The sequence below is a fragment of the Euphorbia lathyris genome, chromosome 3, assembly GCF_963576675.1.
Source record: "Euphorbia lathyris chromosome 3, ddEupLath1.1, whole genome shotgun sequence".
Taxonomy (NCBI): Eukaryota; Viridiplantae; Streptophyta; class Magnoliopsida; order Malpighiales; family Euphorbiaceae; genus Euphorbia; species Euphorbia lathyris.
Window position 1 is genome coordinate 88,296,834 of NC_088912.1, and position 26,760 is coordinate 88,323,593.

At 34.3% G+C, this 26,760-nt stretch overlaps 1 protein-coding gene and 1 long non-coding RNA gene across 2 annotated transcripts; one reads left to right on the forward strand and one right to left on the reverse strand.

Annotated features, from left to right (window-relative positions):
* Nucleotides 1-2,731: 2,731 nt before the first annotated feature.
* On the reverse strand, nt 2,732-3,637 carry LOC136224250 (uncharacterized). Its single transcript, XR_010686341.1, has 2 exons — nt 3,336-3,637; nt 2,732-2,958 (listed from the first exon to the last, which is right to left on the reverse strand). It is a non-coding gene; the product is annotated as an uncharacterized lncRNA (long non-coding RNA).
* A 19,344-nt stretch (nt 3,638-22,981) lies between these two features.
* On the forward strand, nt 22,982-26,337 carry LOC136224781 (uncharacterized). Its single transcript, XM_066013198.1, has 4 exons — nt 22,982-23,262; nt 24,336-25,079; nt 25,195-25,539; nt 25,674-26,337. Exons 1-4 carry the CDS (start codon nt 23,167-23,169, stop codon nt 25,947-25,949), a joined length of 1,461 nt encoding a protein of 486 aa, XP_065869270.1. The 5' UTR covers nt 22,982-23,166; the 3' UTR covers nt 25,950-26,337.
* Nucleotides 26,338-26,760: the final 423 nt, after the last annotated feature.

Sequence of the window (26,760 nt, forward strand, 5' to 3'; positions counted from 1 at the left end):
AAACATCTGTTAGCTAAAAGACAAGTTCGACAACTGTCTGAACCAATAAAAGGAACCTCGGAATTACGCACAAAAATGATTTCGAGATGCATGTGTCAAACGTCCGTTAGCTAAAAGACGAAACCTGTATAAGAAGACAAAACTACAAGAAAAGGACAAGCCTGGCACATGAGGAAATCAGACGACAGGATTGGCCTGCAAGCCTGAAGCTAACCAGAGCCTTGTCTCCCAAAAGAGCCGTTTTGGATTCAACGGGCAAATCAAATTCAAATGATTTGATCTTCAGATTGCAACTATAAAGAGACAAGTAAACCTCTTGGATCATTGCCGATTCACAGAAAATACAAGTGAGAAAAATACAAGAAAAAAGCACATCAAAACAAAAAGAGATCTTACACCAACTTTTATATTCTTGTGTAAAAGCTAGAGTGATCTTTGTAATCATCTAAAGTGTTCTTTGTCTGAAAAAGAATAAGTCTGTATCAATTGTATTATTGAGAGAACTGTGCTGAGTACTCGGTGTTGAGTGCTTAGTGGTAGAGAAACCTAAGTGTTCGGTTATAGCACTTAGTAGGAGTTGAGTAGACGAATAGAGGAAGGTACTCTTGCATATTCAACTGCCTTATAAACGGTTTGTGCTCTACCTTTAAAGAGCTCAGTATTGGATTTCAAAAGCCCGGAAGGACTCTAAGGACTGGACGTAGGTGGAGAGGCCGAACCAGGATAAGTAGTGTTGAGTAATCTCTAACTCTCTCAATATATATATATATATATATATATATATATATATATATATATATATATGTATGTATGTGTTGCTTGTTATATTTACTCAGCATATAAATTGTCTAAATTGATATTGAGTAAATAAGAGTGTTGAGTTGGAAGCTGACCACAAAAGTGTCAATTACCAACTCATATGTAAAATAGCTCTAGTTAATATCTGGCTAAAGCTATCTTACGCTACAATCGTCCGTGCTGACCAAAGCTGAGTTGACAAACTTAAGAAAATATATTAAGTCAGCTTAATTAAAATCGAAAAATTTACATTAGTTCCTAACTCCCCCCCTTGGAACTAATCAGACGGGACCAACAGATATCATTCTAGAAACCTTCCATGGTGAATAGATTTGCACATTCAGGATTTATAGATTAAGGTCTATGTACGTGAGGTAACCCTTGGATTGATGTTGAAGGAGATTGCTTAATAACTTAGTTTTGTTTTATCTGTTGGAGACTTTTGTTTATTGAGGTTTAGACTTGCTCAATTAATCCCTTTAAGGACTATTGATGTAATTGAGACGCTTTTGATATTTTGTTAGTTGATTTTGAACTTTTTATAGTTCATAACTAAGGTTAGAATAGATTAAAGTTAACTTAATTTATGCATCGGTCATGACCTAGGTTGGGTCGTGACAATAGCATTGAATTAGAATTAAACTAAATGGTATATAAAACTTATTTTGAGTAGATTACAATGTTAGAATATATTTATTGTTATAAAATTATGTAAACTAGACATCTAACTTTTCATTATTTAACCTTCAATAGATAGATATAGTTAGATAGATGTATTTAACTGAAGCTCCAAAATTTATTAGGATAGACCTTCAATAATCAGATAGCTATATTTAATTTAAGATCCAAATTTTGTTAGGGTACAATACGACTTACAAAATCAATCAATTTTGAGACAACAATATATATCATTTAGCATAACAAAATTATTAAAACAAATGATGTAATGATTGCAAAACCTGAAGAGATCAGAAGTCAATGAGATTGCATCTGTTCCTTACTTCACTTTAAGTTCAAGTTCATGATCTGATTTTTTAGGGTAACGAAATTGAGTATGAAATGGGAATGCATAAACAGGTAAAGGCGAGGTAGATTGAATAGAGCCGAGTCAAAAATTTACTAATAAAAAAGGAAACGGTGAGATAGATTGAATAGAAATAAACACACAGAGAGGGAAAGGCGAGGTAGATTGAATAGAACTAAGTCAAAAATTTACTAATCGAAAAGGAAGAAAACCAAGTCACCAATTTGATTGAACTAAAACTGAAGAGTTACTATTCCTAATACTATCCTTCTTCCCAAATAGAATAATTAGATATCTAACTTTCCTTTCTTTAACCTCCAATAATCAAGTAATTAGTGCAACCTTCAAATAAAGCTCCAAATTTTATTAGGGCTTCCTAATATCCTTCTCATAAATAGAAAGAGACATCTAATAACTTTTCATTATTGAAGGACTTACCTAATAAGCTCCAAAATTTATTAGGTTAGTCCTTCAATAATCTCAGATAGCTATATTTAATTTAAGCTCCAAATTTTATTACAAATTAAAATAAAATACGTATCAACTTTGAGACAACAATATATATTATTTAGCATAACACAATTAATGCAATCAGTGGCGGAACCAGAACCCAAACTAAACCGGGGCTTAAATATTTAATAATAAATTTTTATAACGTTAAAAATATTATATCACGTAAAATTCAATAATTTTAACACAATAATTTGGGGGTTAATTTTAACCGTGCGGTTGACAGTAAATTTTCAAAGTCCAGCCCGTTAGGGCTTGGCAAAAAAAAATTAGCCTCTAACGTGTTAAAACTGTAAAATGTTATCATTTTTTAGAAAATAGCATTGAATTAATAATGGTAACATGTTTTTATAATTATTGAAAAATAAAATAAATAAAAACTTTTTAAAAAAAATGAGGTTGGAGGGAGTTGAACATAGGACCTCTCAAATTGAAATAAGCATCTTTAACCATCTCATCTACCTTTAAACATTGAAATAATACTACATAAAGTCAATATAATTCTCTTCAAAATATTATCAGACACCATTACTAAAAAAAAATCTCAATTCTCTAGCGGCCTGCCGAGGCTCGAGCCCACCCCAACCCCCCTTTGGTTCCGCCCCTGAATACGATCATTGCAAAACCTGAATAGATCAAAAGGCAGTGAGATTGTATCTATTACTTACTTTTCTTCAAGTTTATGATCATGATCTGATTTTTTAGGGTTATGAAATTCAGTATTAAATGGGATGCATAAAAAGGTAAGATCTGGTTTAGTTTCAACAAAGAATAATTGGAAGTTGCAAATGAACATTTAATTTACTTAATGAGACATAGAGAAAGATCTTCTAAATAAAGAGTTAAGAAAGAACACAAATGGTTCTAGATACCAAAACGTAACCCTAGAGTGAAGAAAGCATAACCCATATGGAAGACCTTTATTTCCAGTAGAGATATCAACGGAAAGAATTAATCGAACTGAATTTAGATAAATTTAGAGATAGAAGGTAAAGAATCACACCTTATGAGTCGCCCTATATATCATTTCTATCGAGGCGATGCAAGATGAGGTGAGGCGAGGCTCGAAGGTGCAATCGGAGAAAGGGCACATCGACTACAAGTCCACTGCCTATGACCATACGCCTTGTTGAATCCAACAGACGCTCTGGAGAAATGGAGAACGAATTCAAAGAGAATGTAGTTTAGATCATATGAATTAGTACTCAACGGAAGACCTGTTTCATCGCTTGAAATATCGGAATAGCGTAAAAGAAAGAGATGAAAAGTAAAAGAGTCGACGATTGGATATGATTTAGCTATGCGGCTGCTCAAACCCTAAAACCCAAAGCTATTTATTTATACTGAATGATTTTTGTTATTATAAATTGACCCCTCCATTTGTATTGTATTTGAAATTGAGTATTGAACTGTTCAAATTGAGTCCTTTTTATTGGTTTAAGCCAAGCGTCGACCCATTCTTTTACTTGTTCAATAAGCTAAATCATTTTAGTTTTTTATTTTCTTACTTAACTAATTAAAGTTGATTTTTAATTTAAGTGATATCCTAAAATTTGTAAAACATAGGTTGAAATTTAAAATGTTGACCTTTCAATTAATTTTTAACGTCTGATGCATAAGGTTATGTTATAATCGTATGTATGCTTAATAGAACTATTAATCTTTCACGAATAATATTAATATTCTCTAAACATGCTAACTCATGACATAAAGTTATACTATAACCGTATGCACAATTATCGAAGCAAAAATATTTAAGAAAATTTAATATATAAAGCACGTAATTTCTAAATCGCCCCTCATTTATCCAATTCGTTATGTTATAGCCATACCCTCAAAGTCCAACGAATATCTCTAAGATATAAGGATATTCTCCTGACAAATTTCAGTTTCAAGCTCTATATACAAGGTTGCGTCATAACCGTGTATACATTTACCAAACTTAAAGTACAATAGAGATTGTTAAACAAACTTAAATTGTCGTCTTGAAATTAAATAGCAAAAATACCAAGAGAAAAAGGAAAGTCTAAGAGATATATATAAATGCAATTAAAGTTCTATTTACCTCTCCAAACCAAGATTCTAAAAGTGTAATTAAAACCAATAAACCATAAAACAAAATAAAAAAAAGACAAAAAAAAAACAAAAAACTTGACAAATCTCACCTCAATAACTACTAAAAACGAAAAAAAAAGATAAACCTAAAAAATAGAAGGTTTTCCCTTAAATTAGTTCTGGGTTGCATATCAACACAAAGTATTCTAGGCATAAGGGAAATCTTAAAAGTGCAGTTGTACATACATCTGCGTTAACCTTTATGCATGTGAACAAGGACTAAAACTGCAATGATGAATAAAAATAACCCTTAAGAGTTAAAATAAGTTTGGGAAGAGGAGAGGACCTGTAACTATAATGATGAATAAAATCCAAATAAAGTGGGCATGAACAATCTTTGTAAAAGATTAATATGCTAATATAGCCAAATCTTATCTTCATCACCCATTACTACTACGTAGATGTTCCAAAACAATAACAGTAATGCCAAAAGAGTGCATTCAAATTCATCTAATACTTGTTATATTAAAGCATGAGACCAGCGGTCACTTAAAACAAGCTATACATATGAACAGATAAAATAGACATTTATGAATCTAATTAAACTAAAATATTAGATAAATATGGTTACTGGTCTAATAGTGAAGGATATAAGTAACATAAAATCAATATTATCAGAACCAGATCGGACATCAAACCGGATTAATAACTAGGTCACGGGTCACTTGGTCTGATCGGATGGCTCGGATTGGTCAAACCGGATGATGTAATAAATAAATAAATAATATTTACATATATTAAATATATATAATTTAAAATTATTTTTGAAATGTGACATATAATTAGAGTTGTGGTTATATTTAGTTTCAAAATTAAAAAAGTTGAAGTTGAAGGAATGGGATTTGAATTTGAGTGTTATTATAATTCAAAATGAAAAATATATAATATAGTAAGAGAGAGAATCTGATATATGAAGTAGGTATTTAATTGTGACAAATGACTGTGACTGTTGTAATATATATATATATATATATATATATATATATATATATATATATATATATATATATATATATATATATATATATCAATTTAAGTTCAACGAATGTATTAAACTTTTATATTAGTATAATTTAATTTCTATACAATGAAATCTAAACATTTATATTAATATAATTTAATTGCTATAAAATGAAATCTAAAATAAAATAACAATGTACAACTTCTACAATCCCCTGAATGAATTTGAAAATAAATAAAATTATGAGTGTCACTGCTACAAGTACAAATGTCACCTAATTTAAGTTAAATAAAAAATGATATTTATAATTGTGACTTAGTTGTACTCCACTTCACACACATCTCTAAAAGACAACTAAAAGGTCAGATAACTCGCTTCTTCTTCTCTCATTGGTCTCCTTCCATTTTTGCGTTTTTTGGCTGAGAAATAAATTCACAGTAACAACAGAAGCAGCAACATTTGGTTTATGAAGAAGACTATATATTCCTCTCTTCATCTCTTTTGTTCTCATTTCTCTCTTTTTTTATGGAAATTTTTGCGTGCCTTTCCGTTTTCTCTAATTTTTGTATTTAATAAAAAAATTTAAAAATAAATCTTTAAAAAACTGGAGTTGTACCGGTTTTCGGTCTAACCTCCGATTCCCAGTTCAACTCCGGGCCAGTCCGGTTTGTTAAAGATTCAACAAACCGGACTACCTTGGACCGGACTTCTGGTCGGTTCTTGATTCGACTGGTCCGATCGGTCGGTCCGGTCCGGTTTTTATAACAGTGCATAAAATGATGTAAATGCTAATTTAGCTAATACAAGAAGTACTACCTCTAAGACAAATGCCTAAATATTAACAAATGCAGAATTAATCAATTTCAAGGAGTATTACCTTTTGGACAAGCCACACACTATCCAGGGAGTGCTTTCATCGTATCAAAGATCTGCACATTAAAAATTCAACAATTCAATCACTTATAACTAGCAAAATTCAACACTGAAATTTCAAATCTAATATCCAAATAGATCATGGAGATCAAACAAGAGACTATCAATTTCAAGGTTTCCTAGCAAAAAAACTCATCACTATGATATCCTTTTAAGTTTATTGGATAAGGAGAAAACTAAAAATCATAAGCTTCTCACAAGAAACTTTTAAATGGGTTTCATTTCCTGTTATCAAAATTCAAATATAAATTTGAAAAATTTCATGATCTTAGTATTACAAAAAAAAATATTGACCCCTTCATAACTCCTTCAAACCCTTCATCTCAATCAAACAATACGTGGAATCAATTATCGAAACTTAGATAAGCACCGAGCCTATAAATTTATATTTAATCTTACCTTCTAATTCCATCTAACTAAACACAAACAAACAAGGTCATCATTTCACCACACCATGACCATGATCATACATTATTATAGTAAGCAAGTAATCTTTCACCAAAATTCAAACAAGTCTCTAAAATCACATCAACGAGAAGGAAGACTCAAACCCGACATTCGAACTTTCAAGGATAAAAAAGACAAATGAAGGTCACTAAATAAAATGGTAGTATGAGGTTTTGCCTTTTGTCTAAAATTTTGAAAACCGAGACACATTGAACAAAGAAAAACTTCAGAGAACAGTTTTCAATTTATTAACTTCCTAATTTTAGCTAAATAACCTTAGAGAATATCAAAACCTGAGTAACTTCCCAAAATTGCTGACCAGCTTAACCGAAACTCTAGCAACAAGATCCACCAAAACAAGCCTTTGCACAAGAGATTACAACCTGAAGATGCATGTGAATGAAAAGATTAAGTCATAACAAGATCTATACTAAAGTTAACTTTCAAAAAATAAGACTTTAGTGTAAACAATGGAGAATGCATAATAATGGAAAAGGTAGCATTAAATCCACCACATAATATTGAGCATCACATATTCATAAAGGTTCACAAAGTCAGAAAAATAAAAGTGAGGTTAGCTTAAAAGGTCTGCACAGAGTGAAGTGAGGTCAAGAGGTTTGTAAAAGTCAGGGAAAGCTTTTTTCTTTTTATAAAAATTTATGAAATTTCCTCTATATATCTATTGCCTCTATTTATACATGAACTTGTTACTTAACTACTCTTCCTCCTTATAGTGCCATAAATTTCCTCATTTGACTTTTACCCAGATCTTTTAGGAAGAAAACCCTCTTTTCAATTTCAGTCTACTACAACTAAACCTATGTAATGACCCTAACCTAGACTATACATATATATAACTATTTTATAGTCAATTAATCAAGTAAAATATATAAGGCGTATAGATATATATATATATATTTTTTTTTTGGTTGAGCTAAAATGGTTATATTTTAATGATAGTAATTTTTAGTTCTTTTAAAATTCTAAATTGTCATTTAAGCACTACTCAAACCCTACCTATATATAGTGCTGGAAAGAAAAACGCCGCCCCCTTTTTGCTCTTCTTCTCCTTTATGAAATTTCAAACCTTACTTCTTGAGGAACTCTGTATTCGCATAAGATTTTGGCTCAATTCTTTTCATTATACAAGTAAGTTTGCTATAATTTTTGGTTTATTTGAATTGTTGTAAAGGCTTTATCATCATAATCATTATTTTGGGGATTAGCACTCCAACTTGGTTTTCTTTTTTTTGTTTTTCTTTTATTGTTGAAACCTAATTTGGATTTTTGTTCCATCTTTTCTTGGAAGAATAAAAGAAAAACCAAAATCTATTAAATGATTATTAAATTATTACCTTTAGCTTTCTTTTCTCCAGCACTTTCTTTTATCAAGGAAATATTAGTATTTTGTAAACTCACTTTGTAAATTTTGTTTTGCCTTTTTATGAACTTCTATCCTAATCAAAAACTCCACCTATACATTCTACTAAATTCATGATTTTTGTGCAGCTCTAAGTTATTCTCAACTATTTCAATTTCATGGACATTAGTTTATTAGTGAAAAGTTTTATCATGAAGTTCGAATTTTTTTTTTTAAAATTCATATTCCTTACAATTAAATTGTAGAATGCGAAATCCTCAGAGTTCGTGATATTATCTGTCAGAGTCCCCCTAAAATGCTAATTGTCCCCATTAGTTTAGATATGATTAAGATTAGTCTGCTAATCCTCCATTGTTATTGAACCATAGGAAATTCTGATATTTCTCCCGTCGATTGAGAGACGAGCTGTCGGGATTTGACTTCGGCTTAAGTTTCAGGTGAGTGGTAATTATAGTACACGACACTGTTTGATTGAAATATTAGACTGAAAAACTGTTTATAAAAAAATTAGCGTTTGACTGTATATTTTTGTTCCTAAAAACGTATAGCTTTAACCTTATGTTTACTAAATATCCTTAGTATTAGAGCGTATATTCTGGGAACAGGCCTTTATATTGATTTGTTTTATTATCAGGTACAACGAACTTATTAAAATTTGATTTGATATGATTTGTAGTTTCTGATACGTGATTTATCGCAGTTATTACCTTTGTTTTAGAAATCTGATAATTCGTTCGATCAGTTATAATTTTCTGATTTATATATGTATACTATATGTTTTCAAACTGGTACAAGTGCTCAGTATATCTATATCTTTTATCTGGCCTCTCACCGATCTTCATAACATTAGGTCCTTGCATTTGTCTTTGAGTCAGGTTATCAGTTGTCAGTTTGTCGTCAGTTGTGTCAGCATTAGAATCATGCATAAGATCGGTGAAGGCGATTATCTGTTATCTGTATCTGTTATTGGTAGCGCTTACCATTTATCTGGCCTTGGTGGTTTGCAGTATCACCACTCTGTTACACTGTACCATGTGTTTTAAAAGCTTTTGCCTTATTTTCTGATTATTCTATTATTTGATATTTTGAAAGGCTTCAGTATTGTGTTTGACAATTGATTTCCAATATTTGAATTGATTATCTGGTATTAACCCTTTAGTTTAACTGATTTTGAATACTATATTTGTCATAATTTAAAAGTATCAGCCTGCCTGCCTATTCTTTTTCTACTGTGTGCTATAGCTACTGCTCACTGAGGTTTTCACTCATATAGACGAAAATCTCATACCACGTTGAATATTTCTTTTTCAGATTAAGGTCCATATTCGTGAGGTAACCCTTGGTTGATCTTGAAGCAGACTGCTTAATGATTTAGCTTTATATTATTTTTGGAGACTTTTGATTATTGAGATTTGACTCGAATAGTTAGGTTCCTTTAAGGTTTATGATGTAATTGAGATGACTTTGATATTCCGTTAGTAAATTTTGGATTTTCTATTAGTTCAGAATTAAGGCTAGCATAGATTAAAGTTAATTTAATTTATGCGCTGGTCATGGCCTGGATTGGGTCGTGACAACCTAGAACCCTAAAATACCACATTTCATGTTGCAGATTTTTTGGAATTATATAAACCAAATTAAACACATAAATTCATAGTGAAAATCAAAGCACTTACTTTCTCTAGCCGATCTTTGAATGGGTTTTTGTCCTGCTTCTGCAATTTACACCATACCTTTGTCGTAGATTTCCATAGTAAGAGCGGTTGAAAAAAAGGAAAGGAGAAGCTTAAGAAAATCGAAGGAACGAGAGTTTGAGCATGGTACTAATCGAAGGAAAAGAGCCGCTTAAGGTTTTCGATTTTAGTGGGAACCAGAGTTTGAGCCGCTTAAAGAGTTCGAGGATTCTGCAAATAGGTTTAGCGGAAAAGGAGAGCAGTTGTACAGATGGCAATTAATCAAGCCATCAAATAAAATTCATGGTGATGATTAAGGGTACTAATGTAATTTAAAGTTTTATTTTTTCTATTACTTAATTTATAAAATTGATGTAAAATTGGGTGTAAAATTTGCGCCAATATTAGCCCCAAAATTAACCTCAATAATTGCAACTAGAATATTTACTTTCCAACTAATTTGGTTGTAGTTTTTCCAACTAATGTATTTATAAATCTAATCCCCATCTTTACAACCAATAACATTGCTTTGCAACCAAACAGGTTGCAATATTACAACTAATTTAAATTTGATTTCAAATATTGGTTGGTAATTACAATTTTTCTTATAGTGTAGAAACTTTCCATTCATACATATTAGTGGAAAGAGACACTTGCTAAATTAAAGTAACATTGATTAAAGTTGAAACATGACCAGACCATAAAATAAATTGATTCTTACCATAATATTTTGATGTTTGAGCTTATGGGTCGAATCTATTAGTTAGTGTGTTTTAATTTACTAGAAAAAAAAGAAATAAAAGGCCTATCATTTATGTATCTCAACAGCACTGACATGTAAGTATCATATACCAACCTATGAAAACTTTCCTAATTAAATAGGCATTTTCATACCAATAAATGCACTAGTTGGAAGTACAACTCAATTTACATTTCAAGATTATAAGTATTATTACTTTTTTTAACGTTTCAACATAAAAAAATTGGAATAATGACCAAATTTGACAGTAAAGTTTCTGGTAAAGTGAAAATTTAGAAAATCACCATCACATGTAGGCAGTGGCGAATCCAGGAATTGAGGGAGGGGGGGCGAAACTCTATGTAAAATTTTTTTTAGCCAAAATAACATTAATTGAAAAAAAATACACTTTAGTACATAATTGTTATCAACCGAACTTCGTGCTCTTTTAAACACAAATTTATCCATTAACCTACATAATGAATTAAACCAATTCAATCAATAATGCCAAATCAATTCAATTAATAATACCAAATCAATTCAATTCAATTCAATAAATACCAAATCGATTCAATCAATAAATAATACCAAATCAATTCAACCAATTCAATTAACCTAAAATTAAGAATAACCTAAAATTAATAACAATCTATCAATCAATATCCATTAACCAAAATTAAAAATAAACAAAACAAACTATCAATATCCATTTTCCTAAAATGATTTTAACCTAAAATTAATTTAACCTAAAACTTAAATTAAAGCAGAAAAAGAAAAATTAAACTAACCTGGCAGGGAGAGACAGCCGCAGCAGCAGATCGGAGATGGGCGGACGGCCGGCCGGAGGCAGGCAGGGAGAAGTCGGACGGAGGAGGAGAGGAGAGGAGACTGAAAGTGGCGGCGTTTTGCGTTTGGGGAGGGATAGGGAGTGGAGAAGAGAAGTCGAGCGATGTGAGGGTAAAGAAACGCAATGAAGTCATGTCCTCCTTGTCTGCTATTTAGATTCACTTACCAAAACGACGTCGTTTTGGTTAGAACCAAAACGACGTCGTTTTGGGACCAAAAAAATTTTTTTTTTTTCGGGTGAAGGGGGGGCAAATGCCCCCCCTAAATCCGCCCCTGCATGTAGGGGGTGTCTCTATTCTATTCTAATATAAGCACCATCACATTAAGTATTTGTTTGAGAAAATCAATCACATGTAAGCATGACATATGTTACTCTATATATATCTGACCCATGCTAATTAATTATCCCATACACATATATGGAAAATTATACAAAATGACAAATATTCTAAAGATAGATGGTTTTAGGCTTAGACCACTAAATGTTATAGTTTAGTTAATGATCAAGGCATTTTGAAGATGATGCACTTTGTAATGTAATGGGAATTCTAATTAATAGTTAAATGAATTGGTCCATTATATAGTTCACAAAATACTTTGGAATTAGGCCATGCATCCTCTAAATCCCAAAGTTGATCTATGAATATATCATTATCTTATTTAAAAAAACAAAAGATCAGCAATCCCAAAGTTTCCTTTTAATTTCTTTTAAATAAAATTAGATCTATCCTAGTGTTCATTATAACTATTGTTTTATCATATCAACTGAACTTGAGTAATTTGTTTGAGTACATATGAGCATGATTACCAATGAAGCTCTATGTCTATATCCTCTAATTGTTATGATGTTTAGGAAAGCAAAAGGGTAAGTGATATTGGGGAAATAGTTATTCCTAAAAATGCATATATTGAAATTCCAGTTCTTGCATTGCACCATAACTCTAAAATATAAGGAGAAGATTTGCATATGTTTAACCCAAATAAATATGCAGCATGAATAGAGAAAGCTATTGCAGCCTACATTGCATTTGGTTTGGGAGCTCAAAGTTGTGTGTGTTCCAAGTTCACAATAACAGAAACTAAAATTGCATTATCAATGATTCTTCAACATTATCGTCTTGTCCTATCACCAAATTATGTTCATTCTCCTTATATATTTCTTACTATAAGCAAATTAGATGAAGTAACATAGCATAAGCAACAAGAAACATAAGCAAATCAATTATGTATAGGGATTAATGACTATTATATTATTCTCTATGGTCTTCAAAACAGAAAACTTTTGCCTTCAACTTGTCTATCTAATTCTAAAAAGTTTAATATATAGTATGAAGATCAAGTTGTTAAATTAGGATAATTCCATAGAGATCTCAAGGAACTACTAATCTTATTGAAGAGGGATTAAGAAGTATCAAATTTTAAGAAATAGAAAGTTCAGATATCATGTTCATCTACTATATAGAACCCAATTCAAACTTCTGGAAATACAAAGTTTAGTATTAAGTTCCATGAAATTGAGAATCAGCAAAACCCAAACAACAGAACAAACAAAATCATGGTCCAGTGTCTGCAATTTTCTGAAGATACTTATTCTCTCCCATAAGTTTCATGGCTTCCTAATGAGAAATTCCTCCAAAATCAATATCAACATTTCCAATCTTTTCTCTACCAAAATAATTATCCTCTCCCATAAGCCCATGGCTTCCTAAGAATTAAGCAACACAATTCCTTTCGAAATTCCTAACAAATCAATATACTAACAAGTAACGATTCCAAATCATAACAACAAAAACAACATAATCAACAATGTCCTCAACTAGAAACATAAATCATACAAGTACACAAGTTGGGAAGGTAAACAGAGTTAGAAAACTTTCAATTAAAAAAATACCAATATCTCTAATAATCGATATATTTCTGCATACAAAGAACATAAATTTACCCAGATCAATAAAGAATAGAAGAATAAAAAGGCTTACCGAACTGGTTAGGGAAGGAGAGCAAATTGATGAGTAGATTGAGTGACTGAGGGATCGATACCAAAGATAGGCGATGACTGTTGAGAGTCAACGCAATGAGTGGCTTACTTTTAGAATCGTGTTTCCTTGTTGGAATCATATTTCCTTGTTAGAGTGGACGATAATGAGTAAATCGTGTTCTGCCTATTATTTTTCTTTAGTTTATTTTTCTATTTGGTAAGTGAGGGAAATAAAATTTCTTTCCCTCCAAAACAAAAGAAGAGTTACAACTCTATATTAATTTTTTTTCTATTTCTTTTTTTTTTAATTCTTACAAACTCTAAATATCATTTATAGGTCTTGTCTTTCACTTTTAGTGCAATAAGCCCCTAATATTTTATTTGGATACATGAAGCTCCTCATATTTTATTTTTTTCAAATTAAAAAAAAACCATATTACTTACAAGGTGTTACAATGTTCAAATACCTACTGCAACACTCAAATATGTGTTACAATTAATCAAACTTCATGAACTGTGTTACAACAGAACAAAATTCATGACAGAAATTGTAACACAAAGGAAGCAACACATTCATTTTGTGTTACAGTAGGCCATCTATGGTGTAGTGTACAAAAGCCCCAGATTAAATGTAGTTCAATCAAATCAACAAAAAGGTTGTTAAAAAGGAATTTTCCTGCTAACAGGTAATGCTTAGACATATAAGATGCATATATGACTAAATCGCTAATTTAAAAAAATTCACCTCCAACATAAATTGTGATATTATAGTGTACAAAGAAACTCTTTAACTTAAGTGTACTAAGAAAGAAGAAATCATTAATGAGTTAAAGTACAATATTGATGTAGATTCAATAGGTTTCAACATTAGAAATTTCCAACAAAATTCCAAACTTACTCTTCTTTATGCTCTCTTCAAAATAACAATGGCATGATTTCCAATCATTTAGCAACAAATTATGAGGCCTTTTCCTCGTTCAATTTCCTAAAATTCACCCATATAAGGTTTAACTCCACGTTATAGAAAAAAGCTTAGTAAAAAAATCCTTTAAAAACTCAAAGATTTACAAATCCCCAAATTAGAAAACCCTAATTCATACAATTACTTAAATTGACTAACCTCACAAAACATTAATATGCTAATATACAAAAGTCTAACATTAAAGAATTGACTTAAAATACAGAATGCAGTTCAATCAAATCAACAAAAAAAAAAGTTGTTAAAAATGAATTTTTCTGCTATCATGTAATGCTTACACATATATCAAAAGCTTATTGCTCAACTTATAAACATAATAAACAAATGTTATAGTTTGGAAATGTTTTAAAATCCATTATCAGGAACTTGTATAGTAATGCCTCAATTGATTTTTAGTTTAGAGAAATGCAGGAAAATCTACTTTGATATGAATAACTAAATTTCACAAAATTAAGGGTCAAAATGGCTTTCAAACTTGGCAACCAGGATCACTTTAGCCCAAAATTGAAGGTTAGGCATGAACTGAGCCCTCAAGTTGACAAATTTAGATAAATTGCCCCAAATTTTATACTTTTTTGGATTAAAACTTATTGTATCCGAGCCAATTTGTCAAAATTTGACGATTTGAGGACCGAGTTGATACCTAAACTTCGATTTGGGTTAATTTGATCCCTTAATTCAAATTTCACAACCATACTCTTCTTATATCTGAGTATTCTAGGCATAAGGGAGACCTTAAGTGCGCAGTTATACATACGTCTGCGTTAACCTTTGTGCATGTGCGACAATGACTAAAACCGTAATGATGAATAAAAATAACCATTTAGAGTTAAAATAAGTTTGGAAAGAGGAAAGCACATGTAACAGTAGTGATGAATAAAAATCCAAATAAAGTGGGCATGGACGATCTTTGCAAAATATTAATATGCTAATATACAAAAACCTAACATTAAATGCAGTTCAATCAAATCAATAAAAAAGTTGTTAAAAAGGAATTTTCCAGCTATCATGTAATGCTTACACATATGTAGTGAATATAAGATGCATATACGACCAAATCGCTAATATTAAGAAACATTCACCTCCAACCTAAATTGTGATATTGTAGTGTACAAAGAAACTCTTCAACTTAAGTGTACTAAGAAACAAGAAATCATTAATGAGTTAAAGTGCAATATTGATGTAGATTCAATAGGTTTCAACATTACAAATTTCCAATAAAATTTCAAACTTGCTCTTCTTTATGCTTTCTTCGAAACAGCAATGGCACAATTTCCAATCATTTAGCAACTAATCATGAGGCCTTTTCCTCGTGCAATTTCCTGAAATTCACCCATATAAGGTTTAACTCCACGTTATAGAAAAAGCTTAATTAAATAATCCTTTAAAAACTCAAAGATTTACAAATCCCTAAATTAGAAAACCCTAATTCATACAATTACTTAAATTGACTAACCTCAAACTGAACAAAAGAGATAGAGAGGATGAGGGAGAGAAATAACTTAGAATTAGGTATCAAGGAGAGCAGTTGGTGTCGTTGTCGGCCTCTTTTGAGTCACGAATCCTCTTTTGTATCACCACATATCACATCGCCAACTAGAGAGAAGAAGAAAAGGGGAAAAGAAAAATAAGGAGAGAGAGAGAGAGAAATAGATCTAGAGGAATAAAAAAGTAAAGGAGAGTGAACAGTGATGTCGATGAATGTGAAAGATACCGGTGAAGGCAGGGAGAGAGACGTTGGTGACGTGGGGAGAGAGACGAGAAAGCGTGCAAGTTTTGTTTTGTATGTTTGCGTGTTTAAGAAAGAGAGGGAAATTTTTATTATTCACTCTTCATAAAATTTTATTACCCGCTTCATAAAATTTTGTTTTTAATTTTAGTGTAGTGTATGTAGGATAAATAATTTTCTATAGTGTAGTGTATATCGGATAAATAATTTTCTTTCCACAAAATGAATGATCTGTGGCATAAGTAGTTTTCTGTCACGTGTAAACAAAGTTTGTGGCATAAATAGATTTAGCCATGGGAAAAAATATTTGTGGCATAATTCGTGGCATAAGTGTATGTTTTTCATGAAAATAATACTTGTGGCATAAATATACCAGGTAATCATAAGTTTGTAGGTGAATCTGTTTTTCCCATGGCTAAATCGGAATATACCATGAATTTTGAATTCTCGTGGCATGATACGTGGTGCAAGTGATGATTTGTTATAGTGGTGTGGACTCACGAATCGATAGAGTATAAATCAAGAATCGGTCGATCGAGTGAACTTTTTTAGGTGAAGGAGCAAAGCATGATATGTATGTGAAAGGTTTGGTCATTTTTGTAAAATAGTGGGCAACTGTTGTACTAATATGAGAGGATTATATACTTAGGGTTTTAAGTCTCCTGCCTATTGTTTGAGGCCTTTAGTGATTGGTGTGTGAGCGTGCTAGTAGTTTTGTGAAAAAACTACAAAACGTAAATTAGATCTAACTTCTAACCAATGGAAAGTGTAAAAGACTTAAAGGACATTAAAAGAGCCTAAAGTTCGTAGTGTGGAATCTAGAAGACTAATTATGACTATGATAACTTTGGAATAAACTTCAGTCGGAGCTCCACCTGTGAGACGTCATTGGGTTCGGCCGTGGGCACTCCGATGCTTAAGTTAGTAAAGAATATGAGAACAATCTATAAGCACAAAATGGATGATTAGAATATGTGTATCTCAGTGCCTCAGGGTATGGCTATTTATACTAGGATCTTGTAACCATTGAAATAGTAACTAGAAAGCCCTTCATTTAATGTTCATTTAATGTAAGATTGTTACTTTATTTATGTTTGGCCGTTAGCTCATTTATAGAGCTGTTTCTAGTCATTAATAATGTCAGTTTCCCTTTGGCAAGACGGCGCTGACATCCTTGAGCGGATCAATGCTGGATGGCGGGTCTTCCTACCTTGGCGATTGCGGACCTCTTTAAGGCATTTGGCCTTTACGAGGCATATCTTGTACGTCAAGATCATGTTACGATGTATGACTTCCTTCATATGCCATCTAGTTGGCGGACCTCATCTGGGGATGAGGTTTAAATGCCTTTTTGTCCTTTAATTGTGAGGAGTTTTATGGATTTGCCCCTAAATAATATTTGGATGTTATCAGAAGCCCCCAAAAAGTATTAATTAAGTCCTTTAGGGCTTTTCAGCTTTTGCACGTGCTGGCGCTTGGATGACTTCTGACGAATGCGCTATCCCAGGCCATAGGAACAGTGACAGGTGTCATTTAGGAGCCCATGCCAATAAACGATGACGTCATGTGTCCTTTAAAAGCCGATTTTTTTTTCTCTCTCTTGGGTTTCTTTACCCATTGCTTTCGAATTTCTCCTCTGCACTTCATCTTCTTCAGCAAGTTCTTTTAATCCAAGATTTTAGTTCTCTTTTGTTAGGTTCTAGTTCTAGCACATCTGAGAGAACCATTTCCTTAGAAGTAGAATCAAAACTAGAAGCTTTAGGAAACCCAGAAGTTGTACGATCAGAACTTGTAGAGTTCGAAACCCATGTACCTCCTGTTGTGATAACTCCGGTTGTTACAATGGTGGTGCCGAACCCAGTTTCCGGCGAATGGGAGGAAGCCTATTCTTCAACCCCCAAGAGGAAAGAGAAGGGCCCCAAGATGGAGGTCACTTCTTCAAAAGTTGACTTTGGCGAATTGGTTTCGCTGAGGGCCTTATATCCTTGGCTGGAGGTGGTTAAGTGTATGGTGCTTGGGCCAACACATCGACCCGCCATGCCTCTAAAGGGCTATTTTGCAGTATACTAGAGCCACGTGGAAAGAGGTTTTACCGTTCCAGTCCCTAAGGTTGTTAGGGACATATTAGAATTCTTTGGGGTCCCTATTTGCCAGCTCCATCCTAATGGATGGTTAGATCTGATCTGTGATTCGTATCTGGTGGTGAATCTATAGGTTACATTAGCCCCGCATGTCTTTCGGTCTCTCCATACACTAATTGGGTGTAGCATTGAGGACCATATCAATTTCTCCAAGTTGAAACGTTACTCGCCTTTTAGGGACAAAATTTCAAACATCCACAATTGGCAGAATACATTCTTTTTCATTAAGTTAGCTGAGAGCGTACCTTTGGGGTTTCCATCGTCCTGGAATTATAACCCCAAAGATAGGGCGAATAGAGGCTTCATTCTTTCATCCATCGAAGAAGAGGCTGTTGGGCTTTTGAGGATTGTGAAGGCGAACCATTGGTCGTACGCCCAAACCCTCGAGTTTATGGCGGCTAGCGTGCCGTTGGTTGAACTCCGCAATGGGGAGATCCTTCACACTTCTTATCCAGATCTTTGCGAAGGTATTTTTGTTAATATACTCTTGCGTCTGGTTAATTTCCTTTTCATCTCTTTGAAAGTTCCGAAAGAAGAATTTTGAATACGTTTAACTCCAAATTATGGCAAATGCTTAAAGATTTGAACCCGAAATGATAATTCTTTGAAGTTTAACGACTTCAAAAACTAATTATAGTGAAATGGAACGTAGGAGACCCGATTTCTTCTATATAAACTAATAAGATAGAGTTTGGTGGGGTGCTTTCACTCTCAAATATGTTTAATTTCGTGAAAAACTTATTCTTTCACTCATTTTTACTTGATTTCACTCACTTTCTTCTAATTTCACTCACTTTCACTCATTTATCTTCTTCAAAAACTGCTCTCCCTTATCCTTGTCTGTTATTTCCATTTAAATAATGGTTGGGGATAAAAACTACCTGAAAACTGAATACAAAACTACCTAAAAACCGTTCATGGTCGCCGATCGGGGACGCTATAGCTGATTGGCGACCGATGTGGCAGGTGTGGATTTTTAAATCCAGGGAATAATACCACTTAAAAAATTGATGAAAAGTAAGCTAGAAAACAAGAATACGGGGTTCGGGTCTTAGCTCGTGTTCCCGCACAACATGACGTGATGCCCACCTACACAAAACCATAAGCAAGAAAGTAACATAGACTCATCATTAGGGTTAGAAAAAGTCCGTGCTCACAGGCTGCCTCCTAATAAAGCACTACTTTGGAGCCAAGGTGTCAACTGTGACCTTAGTGAAACATTTCTTAATTGAAAAGAGCACAGTGAGAGGGAAAAGAGGGCCATACTTGAGTAGTTGACTCGTCCTTTCATGGTATATTTTCATATTACCCGCATCCTTCCTCAGTCGAGTTTTGATCAAACAAAATATTTTGCCTCTCGATTGATAATGATGAGGTGGTGAAAATATGACTCCTGCTGCATGATCCACGTTGTCTCGAGGACATGACTGACTCAATCACGTGGGGAAGTGAGGAATTGGACTTATAATACCTCGTCCTAGAGGTTCTGAGAATTTTCGTTCTCAAAGAGAAGCCTAAATTGCAATTCAAGTAACATTGCTGGGTGCATAAGGCAACACCCAGCAATGAGCATGTCAATGACTTGTGATGCTTTTGCCTGATAATTAAATGGGTTGAGTCGCTGACCTAAGCCATTGGTCGGTGACATGCCCCTCCTGAAATCCCCTTTTCACCCGCTTTTAGCCTTTCAATGTCGTCTTGTTGCACATTAATAACCTCGACCTCATTTGGAACGTTTCGAATATCCGAATGGCCCTATTTTGTGCACTTGATGACCTCATCACTCTCTCGTTCTCCAAAATAATTAGACCCTAAGTCTCAGGTAGGATAATCAAAAGACTCATTTGGTTTAAATGGGACCAAATCCCTCATATTGAATGATGTAGATGCCTTTCCTAACCAATTCGAGAGTGCTACGTGATACATATTTGCACTGACTTTCTTCACAATCTTAAATGGGCCATACCTCTTAAGCTGAAGCTTCCTACTCGATGCACTTACTAGACGCTCTTTTCTCAAGTAAACCATCACTTCATCGCCCACCTTGAATTGCACATCTCTTTGGTGTTCATCTACCTTGGCTTTCAACTTGGCATTCCTTTCCACAAGTCTCATTTTTACCTCTTCATGCTTTTGTTGCATCTTTTAGACTAACTTTTGAGCAAAGACATTAACCTTCTCTCCTCTCGGATGGTTCCTAAGGTCAAGAGTGTGATTGTGAGTGTTGGTGTAGAACATCTCAAAAGGTGACTTCCCGATTCCTAAGTGAATGACCCCAATAGAGCAAACTCCATTTGAGCAACCATGAACTCCCATGTATTCGACTTGTCTTTGCACTTGCTTCTCAAAACATTACCCAAAGTTCGATTCACAACTTTGGCCATCAGTTTGGGGATGGGTGGTGGTACTAAACTTTTTGGATGTATTAAACAATTCCCATATAATCCTCCAATTATGGTAAGGAACTTAGTGTCACGATCAGAGATGATGCTCTTAGGAACCCCATATAGCCTCACAAGTTCTAAAAAAAAGCATAACAACCCTATCATTTGTCTTCCTACATGGGAGAAAGCGTGCCATCTTGGAAAGCAATCAACTACCACAAAGATAGAAGCCATCCCCTTTTGAGTTCTTGGTAGCCCCAACACAAAATCCATAGATAGACCCTTCCAAATGGTGTTCAGAACCGACAATGACATATAGAGTCCGGAATCATTGGCATATACTTTGATGGTTTGAAAATCATAACATCTCTCCACCAAGTAAGCTATATCCCTCTTCATCCATGCTTTAAAAGGATTTTAGGTAAAGAAGTCGATCGTGTTGTATCGTGTGAAAATGTCTTAACTGAATTTTCTTGTTTGTTTAAAGGATATTTGCAGAAGTCATCTTGGAGGCATCAGATCCTCATTGGAACTAGGTAAAGCTACTTATGGCTTTGAAGAACTGCAAATACATTAATTACTCCTCTAGGAGCACACTCTACTTGGTGTTTATCTTTAGGCTCTATAAACTTGATTGCACCCTTAAGAAATTTATCCAGTTTTCCAGCTTCGTCCATTTTGTTGAGCTCAGCTGCCAGACGTCTACAATCTTCGGTGTCATGAGCCTCACTTTTGTGGTATTCACAATATAGACCGTCATGTCTTCGGTCTGACGCTTTTAGCTTCGGTTGGTACTGGATGTGTTGCCTGTTTGACTCCACCCAGTATAAAATTTCTTTTCTAAGAGCGTTTGGGGAAGCATAGTTTCGATCAATTTGTTCTTTGGATCTCCTATGTTCGTCCCTGCTTTTGTCGCTTTAAGCTTCTTTTGATTAATGGACCAGACCCGACCGCTCTTTTAACAATGGATTTAACCTATGGTTGTCCCATTTGACAAAGCCACAAGCTCTCCTCATAAGATCTAGAAATGTCTTTGGTCTCTGGGTTGTTAGTTCTTTTGTCAGATCCTTGCTTTGACAATTGCTTGTCATAGCCTCCACTACTCCATCTACATTCTGATTTTGATTTGGATGGTTGTTCGCTGAAATCTTTCCACCCATTCCTTTAATGATTCATTCGGTTCCTGCATAAGATAATTTAAATCATACATTATCTTACTTTCAAGAATTGAAGTGATAAAGTGATAAGCAAACTCCTTTGACATTTGTTTGAACGATTTGATGTAGCCTAGTAACAATTGATCATACCGATATGCTACCGAATCTCTTAGAGTTGTTGAAACTAACGGACACATGAGGGCATAAGTAGCCGTCGTAATCTAGAGGGCCCTGAGAATTGTTTTTGACATAAAGAGTGGGGTCACCTTGAGAAGTGGACATTTGAATCCTCGAGGCATAGGTTGATTCATGATTTCAGCGCTAAGAGTAATGTCCACATTCGTAGTTTCTGGCAACATTGACTCTAATCCTTCGTCCTTCATGGCATGACGAGGCTCCTTCCCAATAAGATTGTACACATATTCTTTTAAGGAAGTTGCCTCCTCGATCTTCGGCCTCAGCTTCGACCGTTGATTTCATCGATCTGGAGATCTTGACGTATCTAGCATTTTGCGATTTGCTTCATAACATAAAATCAAGGATTCAATGGAATCGTGGCGAATGCCTCGATGCCTCTTCGGGGATCTAGAGCCTTTAGGCTTTGGAACTTGCTTTGGAGGCATAGGTGAATGATAATATCTTCGGTATGATGGACTAACATGTTTCTCCTTTGATCTTCCTCGAATGACCTAAACTGAGATTCTTCCGAGGCCTCTCTTTTCCTTGAACAGGTTTGGATGATGTGATATCTCGTAGAACAAGCTGGGGAAGCATGCGTATCCCCACACATGTTCACCTTTTTTTGCTTCTTTAAGTTATGCTCTCTCCACCTATGCTCTGTCCTCAGAATTTTCATAGACTCCTTAACGAAACTTATATTATCTATCAATTGCTTTATGAGACTATATATAAAACGACGTTGTTCGTGATCGATTATAATTAATTACACAATCATTTAATTAATTATAAATCTAATTAATTTTACAGAATTATAAATTTGAGTGAGAACTTTTGATAATTTATCATATCGGCCCAAACTCTAAATGATACATAATTTAATCCAATAAAAATTTAATTACTAAATCGGTTCAAATAGAAATAAGGTTGAAATAATTAAGAACAAATTGAAAAATACATATTTAACTTGAGCAGCTATTGATTTGGGGAAAAGTAATTATTTATGAAATTGGAGAAGATGAAAGAGCAAATCAACAAAAGGAAAGAAAAACCCAAAAGACACAGTCACAATTCACCGCCATTAAACTTCCTTCTTCTATTTAACTGCAATTTCTCTGTGTCAATTCCAATTTCTTCGTAAGATCAATATTCTTTCCCGCCAAAACTAGCTTCTGCTTTGCCCTTACATCGACCATGAATCCTGGTCGTGCTCCAAGCGCTCGAAGTTATGACAGTCCCAGGGGGCGTTCGTCGCCTTCTTCCGGCCGTTTTCAACACCGTAATCGCCATGTAAATAAATCTCTCTCTCTCTCTCCGTAATGGTTTTAAATTTGACTGTATTTTATCCTTTATTTGATCCTTTCTTCCTATGAAAAGCTCATGCGCTTAAGCAGGGGTGGCTGGAGGGACAGGCCTTCCGGTCACCGGAACTATCCTACATGGATGGTTTCGGCCCCTTGGCGTAAGCCACTTCATGTTTTCGACAGTATAAGATTATGTTTCTATTTAGTTATAGAATCCAACTTGAATTATTAAGGTAATATGAATGAATTGATACGTTCTGAATTTAGGGTTTTTTTTGGGGGGAATTTTTCTGGGCCACAGATGAAATTCCTGCAAAATGGTTTCTGTGTTGGAATGAGATTCAGCCTAATTTTAGTCCAAATGGCATTCTGGGACTGTTCTTATACTGATCAAAGAGCAAAGTTATCTTACTTCGGTTGCTCTGGGTTTCCCATTAGGTTTTTTTCGGGTAATTTTCTGGGCTTCATTTCATAGGTTTTTCATTTTGTTTGTGTTCATTAATTGTTGTTTTAACTTGTAAACAGTTTAATTAGAGAGTAATATTAATTTCTTTTAAAATGAATGAATATACTTGCTAAATTTTACTGTAAATGATGTCCTGTCCTCATATGTATTTTCTCTAAATGATTTGAATCTGCTTGCTCTGAACCATTTGGTTGTTTAAACCAGGTCATGGCTTTTCTTAACTACGTGTTCATATTCCGTTTGGGTGGCGAATTCAAGACTACCAATGACGGCTCCTTGATCTATGAAAAAAGACCCAATCTAAATTAATTATTTCTTCTGAAACACTCGGACCCAATTTAGATTAATTTTTAAACAAAAAGTGAGTTTGTAGGGAATCATTCTTTATCTAGAATTTTAGTGAAATAACCTCCATGGGATTTTAGGCAGAACATTTAAGTTCGTTCCTTTTCTTTTACTACGTGATATGTATCAATGTTTTCCTCAGTCTGTTTTTAGATTACCAACATGTTTAGTCAATCTGATGTATATATATAAGAGACGGGCAATGCTATGAATTTAGGGCCTGATTTTATTTGTTCTGCTCTTTCCAGATGTCTGGTGCGGATGGGAGTTATTCCGATGGTTCCTTCAGCAGTAGAGGTGGAATCTCACGTGGTAGAAGGGAAAATGCTTACCATATGTCGCCAGAGAGTCGTCAGACTTCCTCCAATCCTGGACCTAATATGGCTTGGATAAGGAAGCCAAGAGATGAGACTTTTCATACAGAAGGTGTCAAGAATAATCAACATGCTTCAAGTGCCAGTGGTGGTGACTCAAAACAATTCGATTGTTTTGAGGCTTTAGATTCTGCACAGTCGTCTGCTCCTTTCAATTCCAAGGAGAGACAAGTTGATGAAACAGAAGTTCAGTCGTTATCTTGTTCCAATTCGAAGGTGAGACAACTTGATGAAACAAAAGCTCATATTGATAAACCGATGGTAAAGAGGGCTGTGGATCCAAGTACATTGCATCGTAATTTCTCATCGAAAGATATCAACACCGTTCAGATTGAATCTCATCCATCCATACACTCTGATGGTGCAGATCTGCCATCTCGAGAACAATGTGCTAAGAGTGTTGGAAGCCCTGGTAACCCGGGGCATTCGGATAATCTTCAAGCAATCAAGCCTTTTGATATTTGCACCCCCAAGACTGAAGGAGTTGTGCTAAATCGTCCTTTACGTGATATAAATAGACAAAAGCGTATTGATGCTAAACGCGGTTTGGAAGTACAAGGAGAAATATTAAAACAAGGGATGGTTCTTTTAAAAGGTTACTTGTCTGTGGCTGATCAGGTTCGGCTGTATTCTCTGTTGACAATTGATTAGTTGCTAGCTTGTTTTGTATGAAATATTGGAGTGGCTTGCTCTTGGTCTTTTTAACTTATTTTTCTCTCTGATGTGTTTCTAGGTGAGAATTGTAAAGCAATGCCGACAACTTGGGTTGGGTGTCGGGGGTTTTTACCAACCTAGTTACTGCAGTGGTGCAAAACTAAATTTAAAAATGATGTGCCTCGGTAAGAATTGGGACCCCAATACAAGTCAGTATGGGGAATGTAGGCCAGAAGATGGGGCCAAACCACCTCTTATCCCTGTTGAATTTCGTCAGTTGGTTGAAAGAGCTATGGAAGATTCCCGTGCTCTCGTGGAAAAAAACTCAAAAGGAAGCAATGTAGAAAATATTATTCCATGGATGTCACCGGACATCTGTATCGTTAATTTTTACTCAGCAAGTGGTCGCCTTGGCCTTCATCAGGTTTGTAGTGAAAATGACTTGCTGTTTTGTGCAGCCATTATTACACAATTCATGTGATTTATTTTGCATCTTACATTGATTCAACTAATGAACCCTTTTTCCTGCTGAAAATCGTTGATTGATTACCTATGCAGGATAAAGATGAAAGCGAAGGAAGTCTGAAGAAAGGATTGCCCGTGGTATCTTTTTCAATTGGAGGCACCGGAGAGTTTCTATATGGTGACAGCAGAAATGCAGACGATGCTGAGAAAGTTATGCTGGAATCAGGAGATGTTCTGATTTTTGGTGGAAAGTCTAGACATATTTTTCATGGTGTACATTCAGTTGACCCTGACAAGGCCCCTAACTTGTTGCTTCAAGAAACAAATCTTAAACCAGGCCGTCTTAATCTGACTTTCAGACAGTACTGAAATCTTGAATTCACCGGAAGCTGTTTCAAGTGATTGTAAATACTATGGTTGTTATCCTAGTTTTTCTGTGAACCATCTGTTCTATGGGGAGGGTCTATAGAAGAAACTTGTTTTTTTGTTGCCAAAACATGTCGCAGAGGGTCATTTAGATCCTTCTGTAACCACTGAATGCTATTCTTATATTTGTTTTTATTCTGTTCCAATATAAAATTGTAGAGTCTAAGCTCCAAAAGTAAAAGGGTTTCCTTTATGGTGGGTGGGCTGCCATATATTATGAAAAGTTGCTTTCTGCTGGCATTTGGTAGTGCAAAGTGTCCCATTAACCAACTTATCTTTGGCAGCCTAACTTCCAACAGTAACTCAGCCAAGGTTGTATTTTCCTCTGAAATTATATTTATGCCATCAGTAACCCACAAGTTTAAGTGTTCAACCACTCCCTCACCAACAAATGCTCATAAAGAACATTTGTTGGACCCAAATTAGATTTTCCCACATTCAGAAACATCTATAATAACCATACCAAGCACATTAAGTAAAGCATCAATTAACAAAAGTTTACATATTGTGTTCAACTGGAATTGCAGAACTGCAGGGGTTTAGCCAAAGCTGGAGAAGCAGGGCACATGCTAAATAAATCAGCATAAAGTCTGATAGTTTTGCATGTGCCCTGTCTCTCCATCTTGGACTTAATCTCTCATAAAGGGCTGGCAAATTCGGGTTACCTTGTTAAAATCTGTTATGTTATCTACATGTTGTATATTATGTCATTTGTGCTGTGTAAGACAGGTTGTTTGTGTAAATCGTGTTACTA

Excerpts from the sequence above, each read along its gene's own strand:
- LOC136224781 (XM_066013198.1), top strand. The coding sequence starts at position 23,167 with ATGAATCCTGGTCGTGCTCCAAGCGCTCGAAGTTATGACAGTCCCAGG. Across the intron at positions 25,080-25,194 it reads ACTTGTCTGTGGCTGATCAG|GTGAGAATTGTAAAGCAATG; the intron begins GTTCGGCTGTAT and ends ATGTGTTTCTAG. Across the intron at positions 25,540-25,673 it reads GTCGCCTTGGCCTTCATCAG|GATAAAGATGAAAGCGAAGG; the intron begins GTTTGTAGTGAA and ends TTACCTATGCAG.